Consider the following 27,263-nt stretch of genomic DNA (forward strand, 5'->3'; position numbering starts at 1 on the left):
AGGTCGAGATATCCCAGACTCTTGGGGGCAACCAGCATTGGAAAGCTGTGGTGGATGCAAATGGGGGGGGGGCGGTAGCAAGAGGCAGGAGCGAGGACGAGGACTGAAGTGACTCGACATAATGGAACCTCATTTAGATTGACACAAAGTGCACTTGTGTATATAACTTTCCCACATAACAGGATGGTACTCTCAAACTGATGTGCCCTTAAACTGCATCAAGGTAGTGAAAGGGAGCGCTTAGGTTTACAACAGACCCAAGCCAATGACCAATCTGGATGCAATGTTGCAGTGCACAGGGCCTCGCGGTACATCTAGAAGTGAAGGGGTCCTTGTGAGGGAGGCAGGTCTCTCACTTCAGAGGAACTCTGGTGCATTCACTAGGTCAATACTGGTTCATCTATGGTGCTATAAAAGTGAGTGCTGCATGTTGATTCAACTCTAAGCGCTTCCAAAGGTTTGACAGTTGAGAGAACCGAATGGCAGAACCTTAAGGTCTTTACCTTGGGTCACACAGCTTGTTGAAGTGGAGAAGCTGAAATGCAACTTAGGCATGTAAACTACATCTCCACTCAAATACCTCTAAGTAGACCTCTCAAGAATATTCGCCAATGCAATTCCAAGGTCTCATTGATTGTGTAAATTAGCTGGAAAGTTTTGCAGAAATGTGGAACTCTGGAGGGAAAAGCTAATAAAAACCTCTTAACTAACTATTGTACGTGCTCAAATGGAATGATGTGTCTTATGCCCCATGCATTTGAAAACCCAAAGCATCGATTTGCGCTAAGGATGCATCACTTAGAAATCCTCAGAAACTGCACTGGTGCCCAGCTCTAAGTCTCACCTTCCCTGTTATACCCTGTCTATCTGGAGCTTCCCTCAAGCACTTCTCTCCAGGGTGAGCCTTTTGTTCCATCTCCTGAAGATGGCCCTACTGTCAAAGAACAGGTTAAATGATGCATAGACTGCAGTCAGCACCGGACCCAAAGTCTTAGGGCCTTATTTAGATATCAAAGGACGGATTATTCCATCATAGAGGTGGGAGATATCGTGTCCGCCGAAGTATACATCTCATAGGACAGGATATCCACCACCATTGTGACGGAATAACTAGTCCGCCGAGATCTAAACCAGGCCCTTAGTTACTGTATACAGGAACAAGAAACCAGGGGGTGGATGGAAAATGTTGGTTGAGTCAAAAGGTACATTTCAATGCATAGAGTGGTAATTAACCACTTAAACCCTCCGGAGGTTGTACCGCCATCTCAATTTCTTAAAGCAGCCGACAAGCACATGTAGAAGTGGTCTTCTCCTGTGGCCTACAGCCTGGTCCAGCAAGCAAATCATTGGTCCTTTTCACCAAGGGGTCACTCACTACAAGCCTGTGCACCAGGAGTTCAAGGGCACCCAGTGCAGCTTGAGCTTGTGACCCCTAAAAAATACAAGTGCTCCGTACTGCAGATCTGTACTGATGTGGAAACCTATTGCAGCCAGTGGACCCAAAGACATCTTGCACCCATAAGGAGCCCTGGGGTGGATATTTGAAGTCCCTCATGAGTAGCACATCACCTGTCACCCACATAAATCATTTGTGGGCTACCATCGGTCAGTGGTGAGATGCCCGCCCTCCTCAGAAACAGACCACCTGTGTCACATAATTACTTACCTCTGACTGACATCAGTGGTGTAGGATTTTATGTCTCACGACAAATGATAGAGTCCATGGAGCCTACTCTCAAAGGTAACTATGCATGTGTATATTTTTAACAATTTTTGCTATTCACCTTTTCCAAGTGTAGATTTACCCCTAGGTGTAGACCTCCTCTAATCCGGGGGGAGCCTCCCACAACAACTCCAATGAGTGCACAGTTATTAGCACAAGTAAGTGGAGGTTACCACCACCATGGCAGATGGGAAAATGTACAGAACATTACTTAAGTTTATTACCTTTAAAAAATATATCTTTTATTGCAGAATATAAATGCAAATTGATTTTACATTTTAATTTTTTTATTTAGAACTAATAAAATTAAATGTTACAGCACATTAACTCTTCAAATTAAATGTGCATTCAATAATGAATTTATGTAAATATTATACTTTAATGTGTAAGTAATATGTTGTAAACGTGAAATTTAAAAAATCCCAATATCACTAACCTTTTAAATTGTATTTAATATCTAGAAAAGTTGTTCAACGTTGTGTTTCATTAAAGTAAATTATTTTTATATTTTAAAAAAAGTTTAATTATGTTTTTAAGTAGGTTATTATTAACCAAATTAATTTTAAATATTGAACTAATTTTACTATTTTAACATTTGTTCCCATGGATTGTTATTGTTCTTCTGTCTCTGTGGTAGTCTGTGGCTGTACCTGTGAGTTACCTTGTGTTGGTCTTAACTTACTACCAGTCCGGAGTTTAATACATTCATACCCGTCTTGACAACTTTTCGGCTGCAGTAGCTTTAGAAGTGTAGTTTGTGAATAGCAACGGTTTTACTCTTCGAAAGATGTGTTTGTATTACTGTATTACTACTTTACATACTACAAAATGCGGTTTGTGATAGGCTGCCATCTCTACATAAGAGACCCTGTGGCGACATCCAGGAAGCGAGCTGTAAATACTACAAAGTGCATTTGATTTCTCACCAGGTGGAGAGATCCAACGGTAATTTCAATATGTGAAGCCATCTTAAACGACGTCCACATTTCACATTAGAGAGGTGTGTGCATGTGCGCGCTAGGGGGACAACCTAACTCTAATTCATTACAGCCAGTGTTTCAGGCCTGAACTTTTTAGTCACAAATCACTTACATCAGGTGTGATGGTCTAAACAATTCAATTAAACCAAAAAAAAGACAAAAAAACCCAGATTGCTTTAGGCTAGCAGACAAAAGCCCTTATGTGTGTGTGCGTGTGTGTGCATGTGTGTGTATGGGTGTGTGTGTCTGTGTGTGTATACACGTGTGTGTCTGTGAGTGTGTGCATGTGTGTGGGTACTAACATGTGAGTCTTGGCTTTTCACCTGTTTGAAGGACGGCTGCGCTAGCTTCCATGAGGACAACTCCCCAGTGTGTCTTTGATCTTCTGCTACGTGGAGGGTCTCTCAGTCTTAGACGTCAACATACCTGGAGAACAACACTCATTGACAAGCAGGTGGTCTGTGGTGAATAGGTGGTACCTTGGCTGCGACAATTTCAGAAAAGTGGTTGCAGCAACAGGGGTTCCAAAACCCAGGATAAAACTGCCTCCCACCACACCTCTGCAAGTCTCTCTGTACATGCAATGGACTGTCACGCATACGATACCTACATACCTGGCAGGAGTCGATGCCACCCGAAAGGTACCCAGCACAGAACATGGTGCTGGTGAGCAGGTCTTTGCCCAGTGCATTCCGGCAGGAATCCTGGCTTAGCATTGGTACCCGGGCCTCCATCACTACATCTGCTGAGGGTCCATCTGTCAAGGGTAAAGGTGGTGCAAATAACAAGACAAGGTCACCTTACAGTACTAGAGGTTTTTAGTAACAGAACACAAGATAATAAAATGGGGCAAAGAGTTTGAACAGCAAAGGAGAACAGCATTTCATCATGGGATTAAAGTCAGTGATGAAGAGGAGGATTTGACTTGGGCCCGTATGTACTAGCACATTTTCCTCTAGACACAGAATGGGTAAAACCCTTTCATACATCATGTATGTGTGATTAAAGTCCAAACGGGAATTCTAGAAGTATGAACATTGCTAGCGATCTTTCTGAATTAGAGCAGTTATTTCCTTATTTGTCTTCCTTTTGATAACATTCGATGTCCTTATTAATAAAAATTGCTATTTATTCTTACTTGTATCGATAATTCATAGACCTTTATGGTTTCTCCAAAACATGTATAAATATGCCAGAAATATCTGAGCTGAAGATATCAGAGCAAGTGTAGCTGCTCCAAGTTTATTGATATAACACTGACATTATTTCCTTCAGCATATGGGTGCTTGAATTCCATGTTTGCTCAGGAATCAGCAATCCTTTGTAGTCACCTGTGCTCATCATGTGCTGAGTTCCTTCATATGTGTAAGCAAAAGTGTCTACTGATATGTGTCAGGCCCAGGGTGCCCTAATCGTGACCATTAATGGGCATTTTGCAGCTTCTCAGATAAAGCCGCCAATGCTCATAGAGAAGGGATTTTGACCTGCAAAAGAAATGCGATATTCACTATTGACAACTACCACAACTTGGGAATCACAAACCTACACACCTGCCCATGTGCCTGGATATCCTCTCCAGTGATTAGTGCGCTTTGCAAATCAATATAACATAATATAACATAGCAGAACTTGACCTGGTCCCTCTGCGTCACATCGCGATGCTCTTACAACGCGGTCATTACAACGCACTGCCATTACTACGCACGTCATTACATCAACTTGCAGTAGATGGCGTGCTAACATTAGAAATAGTATAGTTTACTAATCCAACACCTTCCCTACTGTTACGTAGGCTGGAGTTGGAATAGTAAATTATACATTTCTAATGTCAGCAAGCCATCTACTGCAAGTCGATGTAATGACTTGCGTAGTAATGGCTTTGCGTGGTAACAACGCGGTAGTTACAACCGTGTTGTTATGGAATGCGTTGTGATGACTTGCGATGTAATGAGTCATATTCGTCTACTGGTATTGTTCAACCCATAATGTCTGCTCCTTGCTGCTTACCTTGGTAGGCAGAGCCCCAGCCCGCAATGAAGCAAGGTGTGCCGGCGGGCGGGTCCTGCAGGAACTCTGGCAGGCAGACCGGGCTGGCCTTCTCCAGGCCCAGAGTGGAGGTGGTGAGTTCCACAAGAGCCAGGTCATTATTGAAAGTCTTCGGGTTGAACTGTGGAGAAGGCAAAAGAATGTCACACGCTGTTGTTTTTATCGTAGAGTTTCATTTGCAACACTTCGGCTGGGCTAAGTATTCTGGTTTAACTCCAAAATGGAGAACAAAGCAGCAATTGTGGAAAATCTAGAGTCAGAGTGTGAGTAGTCCCCAGAACAGCACAAATGGGGGTGCGGGGTGTGGATATCCCATAGTGGCTTCTTCATTTAGGAAGTGGACACCCAACATGTCAGTATTAGAGGGGGTGACATGTTTGAGAAGGGCTGGGGGTGAAGAGCAGGGAATGGTCCACAAGGGATGTTGATATAGGAGGGATATTGTCAGTGGGTGGGTCAGAGTTCAAAACTGCTGCCGGCATCAGGGAGGGAATGGTATTGAAACCCAAAGTCTGCCTGGACAGCTGTCACTTTTAAGTTTGATTGGTAATGGGGTTTCTGCCAACTCACACTTGTTTGTTTGAAGTCCAAACTTGAGCTAAACAGTGCTTCAGTCATTCAATGAAGATTATCTGGTTCTCTACATCTTCTTGGCAATGAAGGTAATTTCTGGGTCCTACCTACCTTAGGGTGGATAACAATCTGGTTCACCCCAAGAACAGTCTCCCCCTCATCTGGTTTGCTGAGGTCGTAATCTCCTACCACCACCGTCCAGTACAGCTCGTTGCTGTTCCTGCCCCGGAAACAAAAAGTCATAATTTCAGTAAAAATACACTGTCAATTGGTACTTTCTTGCCTCAGGATTACAGAACCTTTGTAGACATTTTATGCATTGTCTGGAATATTCACAAAGGTAAATTACACTTGTGAGTAATTTACACGTGTAAATGTACTCTTTTGCTTTTGAGTAACTTTACTACTTTTGGCTATTCACAAAATCTGAGTGTATAGTTTCTCAAAAATGTAGACTAAAGCCCCCAACCCAGGAAAAGGGGTGGAGCCTAACTTACAAGTGTAAGTTATCACTAAAAAAACACAGTACTGAGTCTATCACCACACATGGCCAACCCCTGGTAGTGCAACACTCTCCAATAGATAATAACGAAAGCAGGCACTTAAATATAACCCCATAGGAAATAATGTTAAATTAAATAAAACCAATTTATATAGGTAAAAATATAAATGTAATTTAATGTTAAATGATATTAAAAAAAATTTGTATGTAGTGCACAAGTAGTATTATATCTCAGTAACAATTCTAAAGATTTTCATCATAGCACCCAGAAATCAATTTTGATCACATGATGGTTTGCTGGGCCTCCCTAAAGCACAGAACGCTACCAATGTTTTTCACTTACACTGCACAAAGTTAAAAAGAAACGAAAAATAATGTGTCAACAAAGAGTGGTACTTCCTTTAATGTGTCTCAAGGAATTCAGACACACTGGATATATTGTAATGGGGTCACAGCCCTCACTGAGATGAAAGGCCAACCATGTAGTGCACTTATCTATTGCTGGCTGCTGGGAAAAACTCCAATTTCGGCTTCTCCAGTTTATGCATATAGCCACCTCCCACAGGCCAGTTACACATGCAAGCACATTTCATGTACTTTTTTTCTCCAAACCTGGACATTCCTTCATGCCACAGGCATGATCTACATATTTGTCTACAGTCTGGAGGAGGTGAGAGGGGTGAGCAGCACAAACTATGGCCATCAACAAAGATGGTGTTTTCTGAAAAAACCTGCCAAATGTCTGTAGGCTGAAATGCACACTGTGGCCAGGGACACAAGAAGTGAGCAGGCTGAGGTCAGTGTTTCTAGATTTGGATTTTTGTCTCATACCTACGCATATTTTATCCCATTTGTGCAAGAAAAAATTGACTTGTTAGGGTTCTCATTTAAAAAAATAAAAATAGGTTTCTGCTTTTTTGTATATATTTAGTTATGACTTCTTGATTACATGGTTCTCATATCTGGTTGACTGGCAGGCATGGAAATTGTCACGTGACAGTCTTAGTAGCTGTACATTTACAGTCCAAGTTGCAGCCTTTTTTCAGGAGGCCTGTGTTTTCAATCCCAGCTGACCCTCTCTACACTTGACCAAATTGTGTGATCGTAGGCAAGTACCATTAACTTTTTATAACTTTCTTCTCATAGCTTATAAAGAATGCCTTGGGGCAATTCAGTTGTGCTCTTTCCAAGCACACGCCTTATGTCTGGAATATGGCACATTACAACGTGATGTAATATATCGCTTGCCATTACAACGTGGTTGTTACAATGATTGCATTGTTAGTACGCGATGTATTACATCATAAGTCTTTACAACGACTTCCACTAGGGGGTGCGCTGGACTTAGGAATAGTATTATTTACTATTCCTACTCAAGTTTGCGCAACAGTAGGGAAAGTGTTGGAAATTTATTTCCAATACCTCAGCGCTCCCTAGTGGAATTTGTTGTAAAGACTTGCAATGCCATTACATCGCGTACTAACAACGCGGTCGTTGTAACGACCGCACTGTAAAGTTATCACGGTGTAATGACCCCGTTGTAAAGGTTGTTTCCCGAATACATTGTCTGGGATGTTTAGTGAAGACTAGGCATTGCACTTTTCTAACTTGTAAACTTTCTTTTAGCATATCACATGCCTCTTCATAGTTTATAGTAGTTCAAAGATGCAGAAAGATCTGGCTATGTCTGCTTTTATCTTCCTTGAGAGCTATTGTAGACTTATTTTTCATTAATCAGTTTTCATTTTTGTGTTAGTTTGTAAAGAAGCCTTGATCCTATTTTCTTGTTTGAGAATGTAGCTACAAATTAATTTTTACACATTTGGGTATTCTGCTATATATTCCTTGTTGCACATTTATGGATAGCACTGCACATTTGTTTTCACACATTTGTTTGCTGAAAGGGTAAATAATTAGCATCTTTGTTGGCATAGATATTACTTTCCATTGTGCACACCTTCTCTGAAATGTTTGCATTCCGGGACTAACAGTTTCACTTTTTTTAGTATATGTTTGAGCCTAAAAGACCTATCATGCAATTTCAAAGAGCCGAGGCTGATAGGAAATGTATTGGAATAAAGGTATAGCTAAAGTGTGGCACTGTATAGTGTTTCTTTCACATGCTCTTAAGAAACCATTTATATGTTATGGAATGGCTGCCTGCCTTCATTGATTAGGGTTCATATATTGCTTGAAGTATTTGTAGATCAGGCAGCATTAGGCACACTAATTCCTGTTGAATTTGTGGCAATTTTAGCCCTATAAATATTAAGTGCTGTGGCTAGTTTTAGCCGGTTGTATGACACAACCACGCATGCCTATTCCACGAGTTCCTTAACAACACGCTCGGAACAACGAATGCATCTTAACCACGTATTCCTTTACCACGCAAGTCTTTACAATGACTTGCCTGAGAAAAAGTGCTGGACTTTGGAACAGTATCATTTGTTAATTGAATTATCCAGTGTTACACTTGTATTGGGAGCATTCTTGGGTCCCTTAAAAGAGCTTGAAAAATCTAGCAACACGGGCTGAGGGGAGGTTACCTTGATTTCAGATTTTGTGGCACATGGTGGAATGTTATTACTCCACTAGTATTCCTTCTGATGATATCTCACTGAGACAACTTGAAATATTATTTGAAAAGCTGTGTACATGGTGCTTTTCTGCAGGTGATGTTCACAGCTGCCAAGTTGGCTCCAGTCACGTGTGATACTTTCAGCCACTCTTGACTTTTAAAAGCACTTTGCATGTTTAGATTTTTTAGCCTATTCCTATTTTAACTACATGTGCTGTGACTACATGCCCCAGAATGCAACCTGCTCTCAGATAAATTGACTGGGCCTGGGTGAGGGTATCAGACAGGACATGGATCTATTAGACATCTGTGGTGTTTTTGGCTACCTTAAAGGAGTAGACTAACATATTATTGGAAAACATATTTTACTGCAGCCAGAAAACAGGGATTTTTTTTTGGGGGGGGTGGGTTTATATAGCGCAAACCAGACCCGAGAAATTGGGTATCAGAGCACTTTACATAGCACCAGTTTCATTACACAAGGAGACATTCATTTTTCTTAGGCACAGGAAGATTAAGTGATTTGCCCAGAATCACAGGATGTTGAGCGTCGTAGCCGAGACTCAAACCCGGTTCCCCAGCTTCGAAGTCGACCGCTCTAGCCGTAAGGCTACATCCTGTATTTGCATGCTCTCATGTGTCCTTTAAGAGGAAAGTCAAAAGCTAAAATTATTCCACCTTTAAAAGTTGTAGTGTTGCGCTCTAGTTCTCGAGCGCTGCGTGATGACGCAGCGCGCGAGAACGCGTGAGGACGAGCGACTGCGCATGCGCGAAGACCCGCGATCTGCCGCGAGGTCCGTTTTCCCGGCGCTCTTCCTTTCTATAGGAATAAAGTTTATTCTACTTATACACAACGGTGTCCTGGAAAATCCTTAGTGACCTGAGTGCCCCACAACCTTACAGTGGCGACGAGGCTGGGACCTGCATGCAGGAAGGTGACTAGCAGAGGGGAACCGGAGCACAGACACACCACGTGGCAAGGTGAAGGACAGGAAGGACTCCAGAGAGGACCGCAGGAGGATAAAACACCTCCAGGGAGCAGAATAAAGGGAGAGCGTGGCAGAGGCAGCGGCAAGACGTAAGGCGCTCCAAGAAAAAAGATACCAGTAAGAACAAGACGGAGAAGGCCTGTCGAACCCAAGAGGGACCCTGGCGGACGCAGCGGCGCGCAGGGACAGGGGGGCGGAAGATCCCCAACAGCAAGACCGACCGCAAGGTGAGAGCGCGGACACGCCAGGCAGCCCGAGAGGCCCATGGGCAGCGCCGGAAGGAGGCACCAAAATGAGCGCGCAAGCAGCCTCACTGACGAATCCAATCCCGTTTCTACCGAGACCAGGGGAACCTCAAATGAAATGGGAAGATTGGAGGGAGTACTTCAAAAAATTACATTGAAGCGCTAGAAGATGAAAATGGGGAGGCTTTTTCCAGTGCGCGAAAGAAAAGGATCCTTCTGCACAACTTGGGCCCAGAAGGGATACGAGTCTATCAGACCCTAGTACCTTCAGTCAGACCGGACGCAGACACTGATGTTTTCCAACATGCAATAGAAGACCTCGACACCCACTACCGACCCGCAGTAAGTGTCTCCATTGACAGGTATAATTTCCAGCAAAGAAAGCAAGAACCTGGCGAATCCATGGACGACTATGTGTCGGCGCTGAGGAAGTTGGCGATAACGTGCAAGTACGGAGCCCTAACTGAGGAGTTCATAAAAGACCAGATAGTCATGCACACCACCAACAAAAATGTACAAGACAAATTGTGGGCGAACAGTGAAGCGTCGCTGAAGGAGGTAATAGCCTTAGTGAAAAAGGCGGAGATGTCGAAAAGGTGCGCAGAAGCGGCCAAAAGGGAGACCAGTCAGCGCACCATGGTGAACAAGGTGGATGACGCAGGACCGCAGGGTCGGGGCAAAACCATGCTGCCCGAAGGGAAAGGACAGAACAAATGGAAAGGGAAACCGGGACAGTCATGGAAGCCGAGCGGAGAGGCCAGCGCAGGATGCTACAGGTGTGGGAGTTCAACGCACTTTGCGCAAGACAAACGATGCCCAGCTTTCCGGGCAAAATGCACGTTTTGTGGGGTCATGGGGCACTATGAAAAAGTGTGCCGCCGGAAACCGAAGAAACAAATGATGAAATATGTGATGCACGAACAACCGGAAGAAGAGGGTGAACAAGAGGAGGAAGACGAGATATTGTGCGTCGACGAACCAGTATTAAGTGTTGGGCATAAGCGATCCCGCAAACCACTGTGCGACATGCGAATAGGCGGCGTGCAAATCAAGATCGTAGCAGACTCGGGATCGCCGTACACCATAGTGCAAAGAGCAGTGTGGAAGGAAGACTTCGAGCCCACCCTAGGATCAAAACTAGAACCACCAGACATACGGCCAGTGTCATACACAGGCGAACCCATTCCCATGGTGGGATATAGGAAGTTGAACTTCGAATTCAAAGGTAGATGTGCGGAGTGCAAGTTGTATGTGGCGGAAAGAGGCCCATCCGTTCTAGGATGGATGGACCAAGGTGACCTCGGGATCAAGTTGGACTAAACGCAAGTACTACTGACAGCGCAAGGGAGCTGGCCGGACCTAGACGAAATGAAATGCAAATTTCTTAAAGTCTTTGGAGGGAATGTGGTAAAACTAGAGAAATTCACCCACAAAATAGTACTTAAGGAAAATTCGATACCAGTCTCGCACAAGGTACGCAACATCCCGCTGGCCATCAAAGAAGCGGTGCAGATAGAACTTCGGAGACTGGAAGAAAATGGTATAATTGAACCCATTGACAGCTCGGAATGGCTAGCCCCCTTGGTAGTAGCCACCAAACCCAACGGTAAAGTTCGCTTGTGTGTGGACCTTCGCGAACTCAACAAGTGTGTGGTAGTAGAGAAATTCCCGTTGCCGCGCATTGAAGAGATGTTGTCAAAAACAAAGGGGATAAGGTGGTTTTCCACCATCGACCTCACTTCCGCGTATCACCAGATTGATCTACACCCTGCCAGCAGGAAATTGACTTCCTTCATAACACCCTTTGGATATTATCAATTCCGCAGGATGCCGTTTGGGCTGGCTTCTGCAGCTGCGGTATTCCAAAAATTAATGCATCGCCTCTTTAAGGACATGGAGGGCATCCAATATTTCCAAGATGACATACTGGTGATGGGGTCTGACAGGGAAGACCACGACAGGAAATTAGACAAAGTGCTTCAAGTGTTGGAAACCAAGGGCTTGACAGCAGAATGGGAGAAGTGCCGCCTAGGGATGACGTCCGTCACTTACTTGGGACATGAAATAGGGGGACAAGGCATTACACCCAAGCGAGCAAACGTGAAAGCCATCTGCAACGCCGAGGCGCCGTCCAACAAAGAAGTAAGATCATTCCTAGGGATGGCGGAATATTACAGCAAATTCGTGCAACACTTTGCCTCCAAAACACACCATCTTCGACAATTAATACGGGACAAGTCGACGTTCAGGTGGGCAGAAGAAGCACAAAAGGAATTCGAAGAGTTGAAGCGCGACATCAGCCAAGCTGTGCCCCTCCAAGGATACGATCCGCAAGAAAAATCCATACTGACAACGGACGCCAGTGAAAAAGGATTGGGAGCAGTCCTCATGCAAGAGAGAAAAGGAGGGACGACGGAGACCCTCTGTTTTGCATCCAGATCACTATCACCAACGGAACAGAAATATAGCGTGATCAAGAAGGAAATGCTAGCGGTAGTATGGGCCATGGGAAGGTTCCGCCAATTTCTATGGGGCACGAGGTTCACACTCAAGACGGATCACAAGCCGTTGGTCAAGGTGCTTACCTCCAGTGGACATGCCAGCGCCACGCCGTGCATAGCCAAGATGACACTAAAGTTGCTGGAATACCGATATGACGTGGAATATATACCGGGGACACTGAACAAGGTCGCAGATTATTTAAGCAGAGCGGCGGTGATGGAGGAAGCCCCCGACCCAGCAGCAGAAGAGGAAGAGATGGTGGCAGTGATGGAGGACATCGAAAGGGTCATAAGTAGACAAGAATGGACCGAAGCATACGAAGGCGACCATGACAGAAGGGAGGTCAAGGACCACATAGTTCGCGGTTGGCCGGAGAAAAGACGGCTGAGGGAGGTGCTCAGGAAGTTCTATGAAGTCAGAGAGGAGCTGTCAGTGGGAGACGAAGGTATCTTCCTGTATAGAGGAGAGAGAGTCATCCCCCTGGTTGCGCTGGTATCCCGCCTGGTTGGGCTGCTGCATGAAGGACACTTGGGAATAGTGAAAACGAAGATGAGAGTGAAACACATGTACTGGTGGCCTGGAATGGACGTACAGGTAGAGCGGCATGTCAGGGAATGCGACCAATGCCAGAGAGCAGATAAGACACTAAACCCACTAAGGCCGGAACTGGGGAGATTCCAGTTACCGAAGGATCCGTGGGAAGAAGTTGCGATAGACATTCTAGGACCGGTATTGGACAGCCAAGGGACGCCCCAATACCTGTGCGTCCTTGTGGACAAGTATTCCAAATGGCCTGAGATACACATACGAGAAGCGATGGATACAGAAACGGTGATCAAGTTCGTGACATCAGTATTCCTCAGGGAAGGAATCCCAAGGATCATTTTGAGCGATAATGGACCACAATTCACTTCAGACAAATGGTACAAGTATGCGGAGAGGAACGGAATCAAGGTGCAACACACGTCCGTGTATCACCCGTCGAGTAATGGACAAGTGGAACGATTTAATCGAGTCATCATGGGATCCATCCAAGCAGCCATCATGATGGGCAAGGACTGGGAGAAAGAGGTGCAGAATATGATATGGGCATACCGTATCACCCCTACAGGCACGGGGTATAGTCCTTTCCAAATCCTGAGGGGACGACACCCTTTCACCAAAGACAATGTAGTGTGGAGAGAGAAGACAATAACCAGCAAGTGGTCTCCGGCGGTGGTACAGCATAACCTGGAGAAGGCCCAGAAAATATATACTGAGTATTATAACCAAAGGAGGAGAGTGAAGACCACCACCCTGAAGAAAAAGAAGGGAGACAGCAAGTACAGCCCTCCCCTACAAGTGAAGGAAGTGTACGACAGAGCGGCTTTGCTCAGAGATGGGAATGTGTGGTCGCAAGATCGTATGACCAAGTGCAACCGAATCGTGGGTTGGCCCCAGGAGGAGACCGAAGGAACGACACAAGAGCAAGCGCCAGGGAAGGTGAAGGTAACAGTACGTCTGTGGAGGAAGGAAGAAATGGTGAAGAGAGCAGTGAGGCGCAGGAGGAGCAAATGACCCCAGAATTCGTGGGACCGAGCAGAGAAGAGAGCAGAACCCCGAGGAGGGAAGAACCGAGCACGCCGAGAAGCCAAGCAGGAAGCCCGGCGGAGGGAGGTACCCCAGAGGAAGGCCACACTCCGGTAAGGCGCACCAGAGCAGGCAGAGCGGTGGTACGACCCAGCCGCTTCCGGGACAATGAACTAGAGAGTAGCCGAACTATCTGGGACACAGTAAGACTTTTGTTTGTGTTTGGAAAAGAAGGGAGATATGTAGTGTTGCGCTCTAGTTCTCGAGCGCTGCGTGATGAAGAAGCGCGCAAGAACGCGTGAGGACCCGCGATCTGCCGCGAGGTCCGTTTTCCCGGCGCTCTTCCTTTCTATAGGAATAAAGTTTATTCTACTTATACACAACGGTGTCCTGGAAAATCCTTGGTGGGGGGAAAGCAGCCCTTTAGTGACCTGAGTGCCCCACAACCTTACAAAAGTAGCGCCAGTTAGATGGTTTAACAGTGGTTTCAAATCAATTGTGAATGGGCACTTTCACACTCTCTCAGTGATTTAACCAATCGGTAACTGCAATTTAAAAAAATATATACCTTTCGCTTTTGCTTTTTGTATTAGGTGTTTACGAATATTATACTTCCATGCTTTAATGTAAAGGCTTCTATAGAAGAAGTTAAAACAAATACTGCTAGGGCCATTGTCTGGGTTAAAAGTCCAGTGGCCCACAGTTCTGACCTTGGCAGGATTGCCTAGCAACCAGGGCCGGACTGGCCGTAGCGGGCATCAGGCTTTTCCCCCCCGGGAGGCTGGAAGGGTGGGGGCTGATTTTGCAGTGGAGAGGGCAATTTTTGCTACTGGGGGTCGGTTTTTGCACCGGTGCTGCTATATCGGCCCCCAGTAACAAAAGCAGCAGGGGGGCTGGTCCGTCAAAATTGCCAGGGCTGCTCTGGGTTCCCTACTAGCATCTCTGATGCCTGTCCTCCTTCAGTGTTTGTGATTTTATGCCAAATGGGAGAGATCTGATGCAGGGATGGCTAGTGGCAAATAAGCTGCGGATTTGTGTAATAGAAGTCGTTAAGGACAGCATCTTAGCGCTGCAGTGCGTCATGTTTTTGCACACTGGTGTTAAAAGAATTGTTGTATATTGCCTTATCATGGGTTTAAAACTCCTTTGCTGTCCAGTGGCTTCCTTAGGGCCCTATAATTGCTGATGACATCACGTTCTGTGACGTCACTTCCGTGAGGTCAAAGGTTGTGCCCTATAGCTCAGCCCAACCCCGGGCCCCACCCCCCGCGGAGAAACGTGGAAGTTTGCTCTCTTTTCAGCAAGACTCCATTTAACTTTGGTCGGACATCCGCATAGCTACATGGAGTTCTCATAAAATCCTCCAGAGGGTAGCACAGGACAACGCACTGTACTCACTATACTGCACAAGGAGTTCCGATAGGCGAGACGGCTGTAATAATCAGTTTTAGCCTATTTTGTGCTGTTTTATTTATACAAACCTAGTTTGCTGTCATCACTGAGATGGCAGCAGTGGTTCAGTGGAGATGCAGAATTATGGGAAATCCCTAGTCTCCCAAACAGGCACATAGTAATGTGTAGGACTGTAAACCAGATATTTGCTAACATTGTTTGCAGTGGGTGGTTCTGAGAATGAACTCACTTGTGCACTTGCACCACAGCCATAGCTCATTCATAGTAGAGCAGATTCTGGTGACATTGGTGACGTTGACAGCGAGTATCTGGAGTTTGTTGATTGGTGTCTCTGAATCATTTACTCCAATCAAGTGACTTCAAATCCTTAGACTTCTATAACTCCAAATTAAGCCAAGCTTGCTAACTTACGTGCGCGCGTTGTACCATAATGTGTAATGGAGGCTGGAATCGACGTGAAATAATTCTTAATTCGATATTCCTGCCATTAGGTGTGTTCCACACCAAGCCTGGAACCCTTAATCCTGCATATCAGGTGTTGAAATGTGTAGAATTAAGGCAACCAAATATTGCCATTGTTGCCCGGGGGCCATGTCCTGGTGAAGACTAGGCCTGGGTGGGGAACTCTGCTCCATTTGCAGACTTGACAGAGTTTTCCCCACTCTGAACTCCGCGGAGCACGCGGAGTTCTGTATAATTCTGCAACGATAAGTTAGTGAGCGCGAGCGAGGAAAACTTTACTCCAGATCACCTCCTGGCAGATGGTCACTACTGCTTGCGTTGAGGAAACTTCCGTTCGCGTTGAGGAAGCTGCTGCTCGATTCAAGCTTCTACTTGAGCGGCAGAAAGAAGCAGCGCCCTCTTGTGCTGTGGATTGTGCAGTTTGAGCCAATTTTACAGCGCAGGACAAACACCCGGCACTACAAACCAATGCAAACGGAGTAACCTAACGCACTACGCCGCTTGCCGAACTCCGCGTAGCACGGTGGAGTTTTTGGGTCACTTTGCAGTGTAACTCCATGAACTCCGCCCAGGCCTAGTGCAGGCACATAGTGCCTGGTGGCCATATAATGAGGGTAGAAACATAGTGCCAAGTGCTAACATGACCAATATTGATAAATGTGTGCATCTGCATCTCGTCACATTAAATACGAACTGTTACACCAGGGCTGACTGCAAAGAAGATGGGTTGCACCTGGAGTCAGATTGAAAGAAAAGCCCATGACAGATATGGCTGGAGAGTCCTGGTTAATGGCATATACCCCAGGAGGGGTAGTATGCATAAGAAAGTAAATCTGATTAAAATGATTAATCAGTTAGTCTGCAGTACAGGTACCAGAATTTAACACAGTTCAAAATGGCCACCGTTGACCTCACCCTGAGAAGCAGTGCGCAGCCGTCAGCACCCATGTCTGGCCCACCAACACGCCACCGCACATCAGTTCCCCATTTAAGCGGACAGACACCAGCCAGGGCCATGCCCCAGGGCCCGCTGCTGTGCCGCCCACGATCCTGCCCTTCACAGCCGTTGCATTGGCAGGAGCGAGTCGTCGACCACAGCTACCTGCGGAGAGGAGGGAAATAAAACAGCTAGAATCATATGTGTTGCACAGCATGCAAGGCTAATGTCTTTCATTCTCCCCAACATTTCATTAATTTCTGCTTTTCATTAATGACTTTCAGTAATTCCTGAGTATTTTGACACATCAAACACAGAAAAAGTGCCAACACATGTGTGTCCATTCTAACTTCCACCAATTGTAAGCCTGCCCGGTTTCTCTTCCACCCTCTCTGTGCACCCTCACTTCCTCCCACAACAAGTCTGTTCAACCTCACTTCTAATAAGGATGTCTGCTCTCACTTCCACCCACACAAGGCTTCTCTGCTCTGAATCTTACCCTCTCTATGTCCGTGGACATCATTTAGGGAGTGCCAGGGGTCGTTGCTGTGACCATTGACATGCCTCTTGTGACCCCTGGCACTGCCTTTGCCCCTAGCATCAGCAGTGGCAGGAACAGCAGCAGCTCATCCTTATGGACATCAGTGGGAGCTTCACTCTCTTTACTGTTTGTCAATTTTGTATTATACTAATAGCGAATAATATTACATTCTTTGCCATTAGTTTAACAAAACATTCAGTACAAATAGCTGGAATATGACTTTCCCTGGCAGCTGAGGTGAGTAAAAAAATGCTTTTAAATATATGTATATTATGTGCGTGCTTGCTGGTGACAGTGGGCCCGATTCACAGAACAAACTTAAGACAAAATCTTAAACTTACTACCATTTCTGTATTCACAGAAGGGACTTACTCATTTTGGTATTCACAGAAGGCACTTACTTATTTCGGTATTCACAGAAGTTAGTAGTCCTAACTTTACTACTCCTAAACTGAGAAAAATTCTAACTTTAAGACTTTCGGTATTCACAGAAGGCATTTAGGAGTCCTAAAGTTAGGACTACTAACTTCTGTGAATACCGAAATAAGTAAGTGCCTTCTGTGAATACCAAAATGAGTAAGTGCCTTCTGTGAATACCAAAATGAGTAAGTGCCTTCTGTGAATACCAAAATGGTAGTAAGTTTAGGATTTTGTCTCAAGTTAGTTCTGTGAATCGGGCCCAGTGTGTTTATGTAAGAGAGAGTGTGTGAATTTATGTGCATGTGTAGGCAGTGTGTGTTTATGTGTGAGTGTGTCTGTATGTGTGAATGCGTTTGTATGTATAAGCATATGTATGTGTGCGTAAAAGTGACGGTCAAGGCGCATGTGAAGTCACTTCCGCTACCCCAAGCATTTTGGTGCATTGACGTCACTGTCTATGTCTGTCCCCCGACTTTGTCTTTCTAAGCCTTTTACCTACTTATCTAACCCCAATTTAACCCAAGGTGACCGTGGCGACCATGCTTTACTATACTCTACCCTGTTACACTTCAAGACTTTAACTTACTTTGACTCCATTTAATTAACCTGTGCATCTACTCTGTTCAACTCCTGTCACAGTTGCTTAGATTACTAACCAGTATTCTTCAATCCTGGTCTGGGGCTTCCTCTTCACAGTTCTTACAAACTTACGGACCCCCTCGCTCCCTTCAGTGATGGGTAATGAGGGTTACTGGTAAGAAATCTAAGCATTATCTCTGAATACTTTCTTCCTCTTAACAGTCCTTACAAAGTGAGAACATATAAAGCTTCTCCTTCTTTCTCTTTCTCTGGCTCTATCATCATTTTCATGATGCCTATTTTTTTTCTATGCCCCTCTCTCTCTCTCTTTCAACCTCTCTCTATCCACCTACCCCTCCTTGTCTGTCTATACCTCTCTTTCTCTCTTTAAGTTTCCCCCTTGTCTCTCCCTCCATCTTTCTCTCTATCTTTTCCTTTTCTATATTTGATTCAGTGTGTTTACTAATCTTCTTTTTCAACATGTCTACTTCTCTTCTCTTCTCTCTCTCTCTGGCTATGTGTCTGCACCATGCTCTGAACCCCCTCCCTTGTCCTATTTGAGTCCTTGTATCAAAACAGTTATCTTTTCAGCCCTTTCCTTCCCTCCTGAGTTCTCTCCTCTGTACTATCACTATTGCTGACATCAGCAGACCACGCAGTCAGGTCTAGATGACATCACAGCAGACCCTGGCCTCAGGCAGGATCAGGCCCTCTGCATGGCTCCCCCCCCCCACTCCTGGCACTCCATTCAGACTCCCCATGCACAGATGGAATGTGTGGGGCTCACCTGCAGGTTCATCCTCCGGGGCTGTGCTCAAGTAGTCCATGTCCTGCTTGAGCTCTGTGAGGGAGATGTAGAAGAGCACACAGTGAGTCCTGGACAAGCAGAGGCCCACACAGCGCACTGGCTGTCAGAACCCCAAGAAACATCTCTTTTACACAACCCATAGAACACCAAACGTAGAGTGGGAAAACTATGGAGCAGTTGTGTTAGATCTACTACCTTGATTTTCTTAAATAGAATCATAGTTGTTTACTTTTATAATTATTAACACAGCCTTGGCAATCCATTGATTTTATATTATCTAAGTGTGAAGTGCATTTTAGTTTCAACCCCACAACACCCCTCAAGAGAAAACCTTGACAGACCAAACTCATTTGCGTCCAAAGTCAAACCCTGCTTAGCAGGTCCTTGGCAGTGCGTGGGCCTACATAGGTGCCCAGTTTGTGTGGTGCCAGAGTCAAGGGGCAACTCTTGTAATACGGATTGAGCAGTTGCCACAGAGGTCCATATACTCTAGGAACTACACAGATCCAATTACACACTATTCTACCCAGAGGAGTGAATGTAACAAAGTGGTCATTTAGATACACTCAACACCTGACAGGAAAACAACCTCTGATACACCTAACAGGGAAAATATGCACCTGGGAATACACTCCTATCACATTAAGCTTAATTGGGTGTAAGATGTGCCTTAGCACATGAGATCTGTTCATAACTACACTGAGCCTGGTTAGATGTAAGTTGTGGTGTAGCACATAAGATCTCACCTGAGCTACACTGAGCCTAGGTGGGTATAAATTGTCGGGTAGGGCATGTGATATCTTGAGAGCTACACTGAGCCGGACTGGGTATAAGTTGTGGTGTAGCACATGAGATCTCTTCTTAGCTACACTAAATAATTGAGTATAAGTTGTGGTGTAGCACATGAGATCTCTTCTTAGCTACACTATATGATTGGGTATCAGTTGTGGTGTGTCTCATTAGATCTCTTCTTAGCTACCTTAAGCCTGATTGGGTATAAGTTGTGGTGTAGCACATGAGATCTCTTCTTAGCTACACTAAATAATTGAGTATAAATTGTGGTGTAGCACATGAGATCTCTTCTTAGCTACACTAAATAATTGAGTATAAGTTGTGATGTAGCACATGAGATCTCTTCTTAGCTACACTAAATAATCGAGTATATGTTATGTAGCACATGAGACCTCTTCTTAGCTACACTAAATAATTGAGTATAAGTTGTGGTGTAGCACATGAGATCTCTTCCTAGCTACACTATATGATTGGGTATTAGTTGTGGTGTATCACATGAGATCTCTTCTTAGCTACCTTAAACCTGATTGGGTATAAATTGTGGTGTAGCACATGAGATCTCTTCTTAGCTACACTAAATAATTGAGTATAAGTTGTGGTGTAGCACATGAGATCTCTTCTTAGCTACACTATATGATTGGGTATCAGTTGTGGTGTATCACATGAGATCTCTTCTTAGCTACCTTAAGCATGATTGGGTATAAGTTGTGGTGTAGCACATGAGATCTCTTCTTAGCTACACTAAATAATTGAGTATAAGTTGTGGTGTAACACATGAGATCTCTTCTTAGCTACACTATATGATTGGGTATCAGTTGTGGTGTATCACATGAGATCTCTTCTTAGCTACCTTAAGCATGATTGGGTATAAGTTGTGGTGTAGCACATGAGATCTCTTCTTAGCTACACTAAATAATTGAGTATAAGTTGTGGTGTAGCACATGAGATCTCTTCTTAGCTACACTATGAGATTGGGTATCAGTTGTGGTGTATCACATGAGATCTCTTCTTAGCTACCTTAAGCCTTATTTGGTATAAATTGTAGTGCAGCATATGAGATCTCTTCTTAGCTACACTGAGCCTGATAGGGTATAAGTCGTGGTGTAGCACATGTGATCTCTTATTGGTTATATTGAGACTTATTGAGTAAAGGTTGTGGTGTAGGGCATGTGACTTTTTGATAGCTGCACTGAGCCGGACAGGGTATAAATTGTGGTGTAGCACTTGAGATCTCATCTTAGCTACAATAAGACTGATTGGGCATGAATTGTGGTGTAGCACCCAAGATCTTTTCTTAGCTACACTGAGCCTATTCGGGTAAAAGTTGTAGTGTAACACGTGATCTCTAGATAGCTACACTGAGCCTGATTGGGGAAAAGGTGAGCCCTGTAGTATGAGATCGCTAAATAGCTGCAATTAGCATGATTGAGTGTAACTTGTGGTTTAGCTCATAAAATCTCTCCATAGCTGTACCAAGCCTGCTGTGGTATAACATGTGGTCTACCGCATGAGAGCTCTTCAAAGCTGCATTGAGCCGGATTGGATGTAAGATTTGGTCTAGCACATACGATTCGTTTATAGCCCCCATACGACAGCTACTACTTGATTATAGGTGTCAGACTACACGTCCCAGAGTTCTGTTGGATAAAATAAAATATAATGAACTCAATGTGAGCCTCAAAACAGAAAGGCACTTGACAGCTACGTGTGTTTTTGGTGGCTAACCAAGAAAAGTGTGATGGATGGAAAAGGATATATTCACTGTAACCACTGCTAATTACTCTGAACAGCATTCTATTCCATTGTTTTAGCTATTTGCTTTATTTTAGAAGGGAACCATCCAGGTAAAAATCAGTTTCTCCATACGTAAAATGGCATATCCCAGCTGAGCTGCTAGACCTCAGCTTTTTATGAGAGTAAACACAAGCACAAATAGGTTTCATACCTATTGGTGAGGTGAAGTTTGAGCCCCTACGATACAGTGGGTTTGGGCACTTTGCAATTGCATAGCTGTGCCGGCCACTGCGGTTCATGTAGGCCACAAAATTGTGATGGATGGAAAGATTGGATCAATCTTTACCACTACTCATAAGGCCATATGCATGAACACATTTTCCCATAGACACAGAATGGGCAAAACCCTTTGATGCATCTGGCCGATAGTAACCTACGAGAGGTTCGAAGATATCTCAAGACCACGCTGAGTCCATGTGGATCCTCTTAGACAGCATTTGTGTGCCCAGAACTACAGACAAACAACCACCAAACCTAAACAAGCTAAGGTGAAGTGAAAGCACCTACTACACTCCTGCAGCCTGAGGTTGCATTGGCCGGCCATCACCTGGAGGCAGGTTCCTGCAGCAGCGCTCCCTTTCGGGCAGAACCGCTGGTAGTAGGAGCACGCCTTGCTCAGGGCCCAGTTTCTTTTGGACTGGTCTGGTACATTTTGGGATTCCAGGATCACAGCACAGCTGGGCTCTGAGGTATGGGTAGGATCAAGAGCTAGAAAAAAGGAGGTTGGAAAACCATATTAATACCTGTGAGTTTTGGGTACAAGTATCATTCATAAAACTCTTGTGCTATTTTATAGTGATAGTGAGAGGAAATAGCCACACAATAAACAGCGGCACAATCACGCACTCTGCAAAGAGCAACCAGGACGAAACGGAATTGGGGTGCTTCTAGAGATGTATGAATAGTACAAGAGAATACAAGCTGCTGGTGACAGCATGGGCAAACTGGGAAGCAAGAGCTATTTCTGTTCAGTTCATATTTTGAACAGTAATGGTGAAAATACCCATTTTCTCCTGTTTGTGCATTAGCACACATATCTGAATTATACAGTAATTTTCCAGCTTTATTCTGACATTATTCAACATCTGCACTTTGTTTACAAAGAAATAAATTACATTTAACAAACAATCCCTCTAACTAAACATGCCCAGTTTACAGAATGCTTCTTGAAACAGACATAACGTCCTACTCAGGCCACTAGAGATTCGTCTTTGTTGAATTATTTCATTTCCCGGATTTTATGGGTCAATTCTGGCCCAGATTCTTCAGTGAAGTTCACTGAGGGGTGTAAAGCTGACAGATTGACAAAAACATTTCTCTCACTCAAATGCAGTTCTAGGGCACATGCTTGGGCATAATGCCTACTTGCAATAGTAGTTGGCATCTGCACTCTGCACTCTCATGAATACCTCACCATAATACCTGTCTACACTCCCATGTGTAAATCTCCATAATCCCTGTCTGCACTCTCATGAGTAAATCTCCATAATCCCTGTTTACACTCTCATGAGTAACTCTCCATAATCCCTGCCTGTGCTCTCATGAGTAAACCTCCATAATCCTTGTCTGCACTCTCATTAGTAATCTCCATAACCCCTGTCTGCGCTCTCATGAATACCTCACCATAATCCCTGTCTGCGGTCCCATGTGTAAATCTCCATAATCCCTGCCTGCACTCCCAGGAGTAAAAATACTTTATTAGGGAGGACCCAACAAGGCAAACCCGTCCCAGCGTGCTGCAGACCTGTGAGAGTGATAAAAACATGCAACGGTCCACCAAGAGTGCTCACCTGCTGCTAGTGAGAAGACACTTCCTACAGACCTACTCTCAATGAGTCTGTTGAACAACTAGTCAACCCAGAAGGGTTGGGTCCAGAGGTTCAAAGTGTAATTAATGCACCGCTCTGTGTCTCTCAGTTCATCAGTGGTGCTTAACCCGCGACTAGGGTACCCGTAGTATAATAGCTTAAGGTAGCTACAGCACCATCTGGTTCACCCTTCTTGGACTCCTAGCTTTAACAAGTCTAAATCACTCTCTGCAACAGGCAGGGCCAATGAGCCCGTGGTGTTCTCAACCAGGTGGCCCTCTACCTGTGTACTGTCACTCATACTCAGACAATGTCTCCTGGAGCTCTGACTGGTGAACCATGATAACAAAATGCACTTCCATCTGGAAACCAAAGCAGCAGACCAGACTCACATCATTGCATTCCTTAACCATGCATTCCTCTGGACCAAAGGGAACCATCGAGGCATTAATGGTCTTAGCCGGAGATTTCGCGGTTAATCTAGAACTCTGACTGGTCTCCTAACCAATAAGTGCCTCAAGTTACTGCTATGAGAGTAAGGAATCAGAGAGCCCTATAGATTCTGGTCACTCTTTCGTTACCAAAACTGATGTGGTGGTCGAGGGAACCATCTCCAAGTCTTGCAACCACGTACCACCCTTCCACTGCTCTACTCCAAGGCAACCATTGCCTTTCTGGTTAAAATCTCTGGTGCAACTAGATAATTCTGGACTGACCTCCAACACTTTATAAACATCCTTAATAAATACTTTCCTCATCTTCTATCAGTTCCACCCATGTTGCTGGTCTCTCTCTTCTCCCTTGAATAGCCTGGCCATTAAGCCTGGTCCTTGCATGGTCAGCATGGCACAGTGGATTCTCTCTTTATTTCCACTCCTATCTGCACACACACATCTGGTGCTGGGCACAGCATAGACTACACCAGGCATTTTCTTGCTCGAGAAGGGAGAAAACCCTATATTAGCGGAATAACTAAGTTAAGTTATTATGCAAATTCTATACCCAATGTGAAAGTTGACAAAATCCAGTTAGAACAAATAGCAGTAAAACATAACCCCCACTAAGTTCCTTTCTCAGTCGCCCCGTACATCCTACATGGATGTGGGCGGTATGGACGTTTAGGGGCTAATGTTAGATGAACTTACGCTCACACTCCTCAGCCTGGTTACCGCAGTCTTGGAAGAGACAGGAGACACAGCCTTTGCAATCCATAAGCAACCGGTTGCGTTCAGCCAGCGCCCCCTGCAGGGCCTCAAGGGCACGCTTCAGAGCCACCTCCAGCACCACGGTCCCTCTGCTGGACACTGCTGTAAATAACAAGAAAGGCAGGTCAGGGGTCATCATGGAATGCTTTCTGGGCAGTGCTTAATTTGCAAATATGTAAGTGCCAGGGCCCTTCTCATTAGGCCATTGCAGCTTGCACCACTCAGTGCCCCTGCCAGCGCTGCCAACGACAGTACCAACACAACAACTACCAAACATCACACTCCTACAAGTGTGACAATTCAATCTATTCCAGGCAACCCAAAGCTATATATGTGAGGTTGTTGGTAGGTATTATTATTTTTAATATATGTTGAATTATTAAACTCTCCATTGTTGTGCTCACCTCAAAATTAGACAAACAGCGCCACCATGTGGTAGCCTGTCATAAGTGTCAGTGTTGAAAATTAAGTAGTGTTGGTGCCAAGCACCGGAAACCACCAGCTCAAATTAAGCACTGTTTCTAAGTCTGTACAGTGCCATGCCATCCACCCAGTATCCTTGAAGGGAATTATTAGTGAAAGAGGAGACAGGTGTGGACCTGGCTATGTGGAATAAGAAGAGGACAGTAGTATGAGGTAAGCTGGACGACTGTGCAAAGGAAGTAGCAGTCTTGTGTAAAACTTGTGATTCACTGCCCAAACCATACCTGTTCTAGTTTGCCAGGCAAATTCACAATGCCCTGTAGACCATATTGTGCCTGGCTTCAGCCTGGGCCAAGGGTGAATAATCTAGCACGGCAAAGCCCCTTAAGTGCCTTCTGGGCCCAGGGATGTGAGGGCCCCTTACTGCCCAAATTATGGATGTGTTTCACACCAAACTGCCAGTAGACAGGCCCATCTTCTTGCATGGGCTAGTATCCATGGCAACCCAACTACTTCACTGGCAAGCCCTACCACACTACAAGCAGGGGTGTGCAAAATGTGAGTGATTTGCACTTGTGTAATTACATGACATTTCATATTAAATTGTTTGCAAATACATGCAATACAAAACTGGAATTTGCAGCTATATTTTACTGAGAAGTGCATCCCTGTGTCCCTTTAGAACGCGGGGATGTATTTTCTGCGACAAATAATAGTGCAAAAAACACAAGCACTGCAAATAGCCCCCACTTGTGTATTGGTTGTTTGCATTGTTGCTATGAACTCAGTCCAAATTTGTGCTGTGAACGGCACATACATATACCACTTGGTGTGATAGAGGTGTTTTGAGGGATTTCGCATAACAAGCATAATGCAAAATTACCGAACTGACACAAGATGAAGACAGCATAATGGAAAACCTATCTACAACTTCCATAATTCTATATTCCTGGTTTTTCGCTGAACAAATAGCATGCGCAGGCCAGATACAATTGTAGTGCATGAGCACCACCAGAAAAAAACACAATTTCAGTGTTAATTCCAAGGCTGGGACATAGGGCTTGCAGAGAAGGGGTGCTTTCTTGAGATGTTATTGCTATGTTCAGCTAGTATACCGAACCACAAGGCACATAGCTGAACACATGACACCCAAACCCAACTGTAAGCAGATTGATGACGAATACATTCAGATAGATTGATTGACAGCTCAGAGGGCCCGATTCACAGAACTAACTTAAGACAAAATCCTAAACTTACTACCATTTTCGTATTCACAGAAGCCACTTACTCATTTTGGTATTCACAGAAGACACTTACACACTTCGGTATTCACAGAAGTTAGGAGTCCAAACTTTAGGACTCGTAAATGTCTTCAGTGAATACCGAAAGTCTTAAAATTAGGATTTTTCTCAGTTTAGGAGTCCTAAACTTTACTACCACTTTTTATGGCTTTACACCACCTTGTAAATATGGCCCCTTTACACGCATCACTTAACGTGAAAGGGACGTGCAATGGGTGTTGCTATGGGCGTTCCACCGCAACACCCATTGCTTTTGATGCTGCCCCAAATTTACAAGGAAGGGTAAATCTGTGGTAGCGCCAAAAACTAACGTCATGCACTAGCAGGCATTAGAATGGTGAAACTAGGAGAAATACTTTTATTTCTCCTTGTTTTTACTTTTTCTATGTGTGCTGCATTCTGCAGCACAACTAGAAATAGCAAAATGCCATTAATTCTTGTTTATTTACAGAAAGGTGTCCCTTCCTGCACATAAAAAATCAATAATGATGATTTACCACTTCTATGTGTGATGCATTCTGCAGCACACATAGAAGTAACACATAACCATTAGGGATTGTTTGTGCGCAGGAATGGACACCTTACTGCACATAAACAATCACTCCTCCAACCCAGGCCCTCTTGCACTATGGTGCAAGGGTGCCTGCGTTGGCGCTAGGCAGCTAAATGTAGTGCCAGTGCTAGGTAAGACACAGGTGGGCACCGTATTCTTGTGAACACGGCGCATTCCTGCGTTTGGAAAATGTAGGAGCGCTGCCAAATTTGGCGCAGCTCTGAGTTCTGACATTTTCTCGTAAATATGCCCCTATGTGTTATTTATTGACAGCTTCCTGCTCTTTGAAACATTAATGCTTTGTGCCATGTGGCTCTAACATGGCCAGATGTTTGCCGCTGGAATCCAAACATTCCCCCCACTGTTGGCCTGCTAAGGGGGCTTTCTCAGGAGCTGGTCCAACCACCAAGACACATGGGGCAGCATTATGCATGCAGCGCTATCCATTATGCATGGGCTATCCTTTAAAATAGTGCGCTCCGCGCAATGAAGGAAAGTGAGCCACAGGATGGTGAATATG

The 27,263-nt window shown here is 44.7% G+C and overlaps 1 protein-coding gene across 1 annotated transcript in view; it reads right to left on the bottom strand.

Moving 5' to 3' along the window:
* PRSS56 (serine protease 56) overlaps positions 1-27,263 on the bottom strand; it is a 63,174-nt gene that overhangs the window by 27,322 nt on the left and 8,589 nt on the right. Inside the window, exons 2-8 of the mRNA XM_085634024.1 lie at positions 24,407-24,568; positions 21,961-22,161; positions 18,847-18,900; positions 16,498-16,684; positions 5,434-5,542; positions 4,711-4,870; positions 3,318-3,460 (exon numbers count right to left, since the gene is read on the bottom strand). Of these exons, the coding sequence (XP_085490150.1) occupies positions 3,318-3,460; positions 4,711-4,870; positions 5,434-5,542; positions 16,498-16,684; positions 18,847-18,900; positions 21,961-22,161; positions 24,407-24,568 (1,016 nt within the window). The remainder of the gene's footprint in view (positions 1-3,317; positions 3,461-4,710; positions 4,871-5,433; positions 5,543-16,497; positions 16,685-18,846; positions 18,901-21,960; positions 22,162-24,406; positions 24,569-27,263) is intronic.

Source organism: Triturus cristatus, chromosome 11 (genome assembly GCF_964204655.1).
Source record: "Triturus cristatus chromosome 11, aTriCri1.1, whole genome shotgun sequence".
Lineage (NCBI taxonomy): Eukaryota > Metazoa > Chordata > Amphibia > Caudata > Salamandridae > Triturus > Triturus cristatus.